Raw genomic sequence first — 8690 nt, forward strand, 5'->3', positions numbered from 1 at the left:
CCCAAAGCCCATAGCTATATAGCCCTCTGCTGGCTGTTGCCCATTTGGGCTAATTGCTGGCTCAGAGAGGCAGCCAGGATCCTGCTACAACTCAAGCATCCTTGCCCTTAGAAGGGCCAGAATCCTTTCAAAACTCAGGGCTCAGGGAGCGTCTTGCTTGTGAGCGTGCCGCCCTCCTCCGATCCCTGAGGTCCTGACGAAGGCGGTCACGCACACGAGCCACCCAAGAGGGCGAGGCAGGGGGGCTGGGATCTTCTCCAGCAGGAGGCAGGGGCACTGGTGCAGGTGGCAGGGGCAGTTTCCTCTGCAGGCTCCGCTCCTTCTGCAGAGTCCCCAGCACCCATGACACAGGGCTGTTTATTTATTTACATCAACTTTTACTCTTTTTAATATTCACTGTGCACCAAACATTTTATTACCTGATTGTTTTTGAGCACTCATAATAAACTGTTGACAACCATGACTGTGAAATCGCTGATCTTGAGCCAGACATCATTTGGTGGCCAAAGCATTTGAGTTTCAGCTTCAGCATCTGACCTTCCAGGAACAGTATGGGTTGATTTCCCTTAGGAATGACTGATTTTATCTTCTTGCAGTCCAAGGGACTCTCAAGATTCTTCTCCAGCACCACAGATCAAAAGCATCTATTCTTCTGCGTTTGGCCTTCCTTATGGTCCAGCTCTCACAGCCATACATTACTACTGGGAATACCATCGCTTTGACTATACGGACTTTTGTTGGCAGGGTGATGTCTCTACTTTTTATTATACTGCCCAGGTTCACCTCCCAAGCTGTCCTCCCAAGGAGCAGACATCTTTTAATTTCATGGCTACAGTCACCATCCGCAATGATCTTGGAGCCCAGAAATGAGAAGTCTGTCACGACTTCCATGTCTTCCCCTTCTATTTGCCACAGTGTGATGGGGCTGGATGCCATGATCTTAGTTTTTTTGATGTTGAGTTTCAAGCCTACTTTTGTGCTCTCCTCTTTCACCCTCAACAAGAGGTTCTTTAGGTCCTCCTCACTTTCTGCCATTAGAGTGGTATTATCTGCATATCTGAGGTTGTTGATGTTTTTCCCGGCAATCTTAATTCCGGCTTGTGCTTCATCCAGGCCAACATTCCGCATGATGTACTCTGCATATATATTAAATAAGCAGGGTGACAATATACATCTTTGTCGAATTCCTTTTCCTATTCTAAACCATTCAGTTGTTCCATATCCCATTCTGACTGTTGCTTTTTGACCTTTATACAGGTTTCTCAGGAGACATGTGAAGTGGTCTGGTACTCCCATCTCTTTAAGGACTTGCCACAGTTTGTTGTGATCCACACAATCAAAAGCTTTAGCATAGTCAATGAAACAGAAAAAAAGACGTTTTTCTGATACTCCCATGCTTTCTCCACAATCCAGCGAATGTTGGCAATTTGATCTCTAGTTACTCTACCTCTCCGAAACCCAGCTTGAACTTCTGGTAGTTCCCGATCAACATACTGCTGAAGCCTAGCTTGTAGGATCTTTAACATGACCTTGCTGGCACATGAAATTAATGCAATGGTGCGATAGTTTGAACATTCCTTGGCATTACCCTTCTTTGGGATTGGAATATAAACTAACTTTTTCCAATCCTGTGGCCACTGTTGCGTTTTCCAAATTTGTTGACATGTTTGCAAGAAGATCAAATCAGTTAGTCCTAAGGGAAATCAACCCAGACTGTTCCTTGGAAGGTCAGATGCTCAGTTTTGGCCACCAAATGAGAAGGGAGCACTCACGGGAGAAGATTCTGATGCTGGGAAAGACAGAAGGCAAAAGAAGAAGGGGATGGCAAAAGATGAGATGGCTGGACAGTGTTACTGATATAACAAACATGAATTTGAGCAGACTTCGGAGGATGGTGGAAGACAGGAGGGCCTGGCGTGACTTTGTCCATGGGGTCGCAGAGTCGGACTCGACTGTGAGACTGAACAACAACAACAAATTGTTAAACTGCCTGGGTCCTTACTTCTCTTTGATCATGTTTAAAAGGTTTTGCTAAAAAGGAAGCTACGGGGTGGTTGGTGCTCTGGGATCTCTCATGCATACTCTTACCAGAGTGGTGGCAGCCAATAGAAGCCCCTTCCTGGTCCCCTGCTGTGTGACAACTCCTAAAATTTCCTAACAGTGTTGGCCTCCCCTGCACTGTTGGCTTGCTTCAAGCATGTTGTCTGTCTACTTTATGTTGCTTGCTTGCCTTGTATTGCTTGACTTTGCTGTGTTTGATCAGTATTGTCTTTCATCTCCCTGTTACCCCCAGTATCAGTTGTCATCCACCTGCATGTATATAATTAGAATTAATGCTTAGGCAACTCTTGCTCTTCTAAGGTAGAACAAAGAAGAGTGGTTATTTGATTACACTGCTAATCCAAGTCTCTTCCAAAGAACTCAGGAGAAATGCTTCTTCCCTCACAGCTCCACATGGGAGATTAGGCTAAGAAATCAGGCATGGCTCCAGATCACCCAGCAGTCTTTATGGTTGAGCAAGCATGTGAATTCATATCACCCTAATCCAAAAGCCACAGCAAGATAGCTTTCTAAGTTTTTAAAGCTGTTCTGTGACTTCCTATGCTTTATTTTAAATTTTATTTACTTTATATCTAGCCCATCTTCCTCACTGAGATTCAAGGCACTCTGTAGTCTATAAAATAATGCAATCAGGCACCATAAGACATTCAATGAACAATGCAAGAGAATTAAGATTTCATAATTAGAATTATTGCTTAGGCAAGGAATACGATAAAACAATACAGAAAGTGTACAAACTATCTTTGAAAAGTTAGTCTTAAGCTATCCCTTATATATTTCAACTTACCTGAGGATGTTCCAAACACCCAGTTGCATCTCAGGGTAGTTTCACAGGGTAGCTGTGTTAGTGTGAAATAAAACAGCTAGTCCAAAGGCACCATCAAGATTTTGGGGGGGTCAGTCCAAGCTCCTATCTGACAAAGGGAACTTTGACTCTTGAACTCTCATACCCTCAAAATCTTCATCTCCAAGGTGCTATTGGACTCGACTCTATATATTCCTTTCTGTCCTGGCCCTGACCTAGTGGAACATGCTTTCATCTGAGATCCGGGCCCTGTGGGATTTATTAGTTTTGCCTGGCCTGTAAAACAGAGCTGTTCTGCCAGACCTTTGGCTGAGGCGGCAGCAACCCAATAATTTGGCCTCCCTGCTAAAAGCCAGCCTATTACATCTGCTCACTTAGAGTGATGTTATTATTATTCTATTGTGACTCTTGTTTTACCATCTGTTGTGAATCGTGTTTTACCATCTATCCAGCTTTTGGGACCATAACATAATGTATATTTTGCCATCTTTTAACTGACTTTTAAGGAATTTATTCTGATAACTGGTTTTTAATGTTTCTGTAACTTTTGATGTTACCTGCCTTGAGCCTGCTTGCAGGAAGGGTGGGGTATAAATCTATAAATACATAAATATTAACAAAATTTAAATAGTGTTGGCAAAAGAATGCAAATATAGGATGTAAAACCCTGGACCATGTATAAGCACTGAGATCTGTCCACTCCTCATTTCCTACATTTAGCCCACCTAAGACAACAATCTGGACAGGTATAGATAAGCAGCCTATATTTACATATGTGGGGTGGAAAACTTTCCATAGGAAAACATAGCATCAGAAACTGCTCCAAAAAAATTTCTGCCCCCATCACTGGTCCAAGAACATCAGGGCAGCATATATGAGTCTCCTCATTTTATCCTCATCCCAACCCATGAGGTAGGCTAATAAAAGAAAGAAGGATTGGCCCACAGTCACCAGGGAACTTCACAGACAAGAAAGTATTCAAACCCAAGTGTCCCCTGTCCTAATTTGACACTCTGGCCTCCATGCCAGAAGGGCTGATGCAAAACCTGCAGGGTGAAGTCAGGGAAGGAACTAGTTCTGACGATTAACCACTCACCACATCCCTGTTAGCCAAATGTCAAGATTTTCATAGACCACACAATAAACCAAAATTTCAGAAGCAGGCTCAAGATCAGAAAGCCCTAAATCCACTGAAAAGTCAATATGTGGTGTTGTTATTAAAAAACCATCAAGGAAATGGTGGCACAGCCTGTCTCTCTGAATCGGCAATTACTGGCTTGCACTTGCCTTGTGGGCACTATGCAATGCCTAGGCAGAGCCACAAAGAGAGCGGAGTTGGAAAAACAACTCCCACCCACTGATCCACCAACACTGGCAGCAGTGTCCAGTGCTTAGAGGTGGAGCTGCAGTCACTCAAGGAACAAAAGATTTGATTCCCTCCACAGCTATTTTTGCCCTGTCCACCCACCATATTTGTTTTCCTCCTAATGATTTTCAAAGTGAGATGAATCTCAAGCCCAGTAGACGCTGGTGCATCTTGAAAGCTGTTTTGCATGCAGCACCATCCGATCAAATCCCTTGTCGGCATTTCAAGAAGGCAATACGCGCTGCAGACTTTGAGCTTTTTCCATTATGCCCTGAAACATCTTTTTTGTCTTCCACCCCTCTCTTTTGTACCAAATGTTCAGACTGATTGGGGAACTTGCAAAAAAAAACCCCTTGCTCACTGCCTTGTGACAGGTTTCGTTGGCTCTAATAAAACAATAACATTTTGCCATGCTGTTGTTCTCTGGGATTTTTCTAATGGATCTACATTTCTGCCTACAATATTTCTTCGAGTCCATGTGATGTCATAGTCAGAGAAGAACCTGGAAGACTTCGATTCATCTTGCCAGTCTCCCACGGAAGCTCGCTATGTGACTTGGGCTAGCCACCTTCTCTAGGTCTGACCTACCTCACACGGTTGTTGTGAGAATAAATGGAGCAGAGTGGAGAAACGTAAGCCGTTTGGGTCCCCCACTGGAGAGAAAGACGGGGTATAAATATCGAAATAAATATTGTTGGCTGATGCAACCCAATAAAGAGTATCCCCCAATCGTTCGGTTATGTGAACGGACTCACCCGCCTTTATTACGCCCAGGCACTTTTTGAGTTTGCTCCTACCCGCCCCGCCTACTGACTGTTTATTCCCAGTCCTATTCTACCTTTAGCTCCCTGCTACAGGGCATTATCCCTCTTCAGTTGCACGGCGCTCCAGCATACCACTCATCCCCCGACTTCCACGTTTATTTCCAGCCGCCCTAGCTCACAGCTCTCTTTGCAAAGTACCCGCCAAAACTTCTCCCTTTCACAGGAGGAAGAGAACAAGGAGAGGAGGGGAAAGACGACAAACCCGGAGAGAAAGAACCAGCCGCTCTCCGGCCAATCACCTCCCTCGGCTAGCCAATCCACGAGGAAGTCAAACCTCTCGGCCAATGCGGGTTGGCTGACTGACGAGCACCGCACGGCAGCCAATGCCAAGATCCGAGGAGGGGAGGGGGAGGCCTTGAGGTGGGGGGCGTGTGTGTGTGTCTATCCGCTGTCTCCCTCCCTCCCCTTCCCCTCAGTTCAGGTGGTGAAAGGGGTGCGCCCTCGCGCCCATGGGCTGGGGGCGAAGAACGCAAGCGATTCGCGAGTGCTGAGCGGAGGAAGAGCAAAAGGCATCCTCGGGTGGAAAAGAGAGAATGGACCGGGCGAGCGCAGGGAGCTGGCGCGGGGCTCGTGCCGCGCGCGCCGGGCTGAGGAGTTGCTGCTGCTACTGCTGGGACGCAGTTGGAACTAGCGCGCGCCGCCTCCGCGCCGAGCCGAGTTGAGCCGAGCTGCAGCCGCTGCTTTCCTTTCTCCGCCTCGAGCCGCACTTGCTTTTGGCCGAAGGGGCCTCGCTTTGCTCCTCGCCGTCGGTCCGCGCCGCCGCTTGCCGAGGCAGGCGAAAGCGAGCGGGTTTTGCCCTTTTGCAACCCCGCCGCCCCCTCTAGAGCGCCTTCTTCCCCGGCGCCTCGGCTCGGGCCAAGAAGAAAGGAAGCACCCTCCTTGGGGCTGGGGGCGGTTTTGGCCTCGTCCCCTCCCTTCCTCTTGGGCTGCTGCTGCTGCCTCTTTTTTTTCTCCTGAGGGTGGGAGGGGAGACGAGGAAGAGCCCCGGCGAGGCGAGGGAAGCCAGAAGCTCGCAGCCCGCCCGCCCGCCCGCCCTGGGTGTGGGGAAAGGAGCCATGCGAGAATACAAAGTCGTCGTGCTGGGCTCGGGCGGGGTGGGCAAGTCGGCGCTCACCGTCCAGTTCGTGACGGGCTCCTTCATCGAGAAGTACGACCCCACCATCGAGGACTTCTACCGCAAGGAGATCGAGGTGGACTCCTCGCCTTCGGTGCTGGAGATCCTGGACACGGCCGGCACCGAGCAGTTCGCCTCCATGCGGGACTTGTACATCAAGAACGGGCAAGGCTTCATCCTGGTCTACAGCCTGGTCAACCAGCAGAGCTTCCAGGACATCAAGCCCATGCGGGACCAGATCATCCGGGTCAAGAGGTACGAGAAGGTGCCCATGATCCTGGTGGGCAACAAGGTGGACCTGGAGGGCGAGCGGGAGGTCTCCTTCGGGGAAGGCAAAGCGCTGGCCGAGGAGTGGAGCTGCCCCTTCATGGAAACTTCGGCCAAAAACAAAGCCTCGGTGGATGAACTCTTTGCCGAGATCGTCCGGCAGATGAACTACGCTTCCCAGCCCAACGGGGACGATCAGTGCTGCTCTTCTTGTGTCATTCTCTGAAAGGAGGAGAAGACGCACGCAGAGGGGTCGTCGTAGATGGTGGTTTCCTTTTGAAATACAGAAATAAAGGTTTACAGAGGGGGAAGAAGACGACAAAATCCGGCCGCGCAACAAAGGCGGCGTTGGCGACCAGTGTCATCCTGTGAAAATCCAAGCTTTGAACCAATTTCGCATCTCCGCCAGGATTCCTTCTAGGTTACGGCTTCTGTTGCTGCTGCGGGTGGTTATCAGTGTCATGGGTGTGCATCGTCTCTCGTTAACATCTGGCCAAAAACAACACCAAACACAAACACGTACCCAACCTTGTTGGCGCTTTCCGCATGTACATGCCATCGATTTGATTGTTGCTTATTCCTTGTAAGTACCTCTTTTGCAGATGGCTGTGTTGGCAACTGATAACCGGTAGGAAGAGTTTTGTATGTGTGTGTTTTTGCCAGCCGGTGTGCTCCTTTGCAGCAGGGGAAAGAAAAAAAACAGGGAGTTCACTAAATTGCTTTAAGGAAAAAAAACTGGAAGATTTAACACACACACACAGAGACACCTATAAGAAAGGAAGGGGAACGGTGGAGGAGAGAATGTTTTGTACATGTGGGGGAAAGGTCAAGATCCTCCGTTTTGTCAGTCCAGACTCAGCCAGGGACTAGGAAATTTGATTCTGAGGATTTCTATGCAAAGTTGGAATACTTGTTACCAAGCCCATCCCATCTGAAGAAGTATTGCACATGTACGGCCTGGGACTTTGAATAACACTGCTGATGCCAATACGGTGTGTGAGGTGCCAGAAAAAAAAGTGTCTGCTGATTTTACTTGTGAAATCTATTTTGTTTACCTGCTGTATGAGGAAGAGGGGGATGGAGCGCATTTATTTGTGGTTTTGATTTTTTTTTTTTAAAAAAAAAATTCAACTGTGAAAAACATTACAGATCTGCACAATTTTTAAGTTGTGTGTGTTTTGGACGGGTTGGATTGGAGTGGGAGGGGAGGGCAATGTGGGGGGGAGATGGTTTGTCTAATTTAATTTGGGGGGGGAGCGGGTGGCAATCACTGATTGTGACAACTAGCTCTCTAAAGTTACAAAGACTTCCTAAAATGTGATGCAGGGCCCAGCAGCAACCCTGTGTCAGTAGAGTGCCTTCAAGACAGCTGTTGCAGCCGGTGCCAGCCTGTGGAAGCTCCAAGTGTCCCATTATCTACTTCAAAAAACCCTGCTTCACAGTTTCCTTTCAGTAATCATAGTGACCAAGCCAGAACAAAAGGGCCTATTGTTAATGAAATTAATTTCCTATTTTCCATTTAGAGCTTTTTTATTCAGTACAGCTTCCATGGCTTTCAAGTTCAGTCTGGTTTTTTTAAGGGTTTGTTTTACGGTAATTCAAGTTCCCAGGTAGTAGCATTTTTTTTTTCATTTTTGTGTTCTCTTGTAAGATGTTCCTTCAGCCAGCAATGGAAACAGTTGTAATGTGATGTACCTGGAAAACAAAATCTCTCTAACTGTAATTTGAAATTCCAGACATTCATTTAATAGATGTTTTATTCATTTAAAATCTTTTAATACAGTTTTCATTTTTCAAAAATGGCAAGTTTTGTGGGTTTTTGATGTATTTGTAATTGAATCGGCGACCACAGTTGGTTCATAATGGTATTTAGGCCTAAGATCTGAAGACACCCAGCTGGGAAGAAGCTGGAAGGGGCTGTGGCTCAGTGGTAGTGCATCTGATTGGCATGCAGGTTCACTCCCTGGCATCTCCAGTTGAAATAACCAGGCAGTAGCTGATGTGCTGGAGAGCCACTGTTAGTCTGAGTAGACAGTAGAGACCTTGATGGACCAAAGGCCTGATTCATTATAAGGCAGCTTCATGTGTGTTCAGGTTCCACTTCCACACAAGGCAAGGAGGGGTTTCTGTGGTTTTCCCATGCAACTTGATCTCCAGGAGCTACTTTAGGGTGGTGGAGTTGCTGCAGAATACAGGAGGATGTAGGAGGAAAGAGCTGTTCCATAAGTGGAATTCCCTTTCAGGTTTGTTGGT

The 8690-nt window shown here is 47.2% G+C and overlaps 1 protein-coding gene across 1 annotated transcript; it reads left to right on the forward strand.

Moving 5' to 3' along the window:
• The first annotated feature begins 5542 nt into the window (after positions 1-5542).
• On the forward strand, positions 5543-8239 carry RAP2B (RAP2B, member of RAS oncogene family). The gene has a single exon (XM_060242364.1). The coding sequence runs from the start codon at positions 6112-6114 to the stop codon at positions 6661-6663; it is 552 nt and encodes a 183-aa protein (XP_060098347.1). The 5' UTR covers positions 5543-6111; the 3' UTR covers positions 6664-8239.
• Positions 8240-8690: the final 451 nt, after the last annotated feature.

This window comes from Heteronotia binoei, chromosome 6, assembly GCF_032191835.1.
Source record: "Heteronotia binoei isolate CCM8104 ecotype False Entrance Well chromosome 6, APGP_CSIRO_Hbin_v1, whole genome shotgun sequence".
NCBI lineage: Eukaryota > Metazoa > Chordata > Lepidosauria > Squamata > Gekkonidae > Heteronotia > Heteronotia binoei.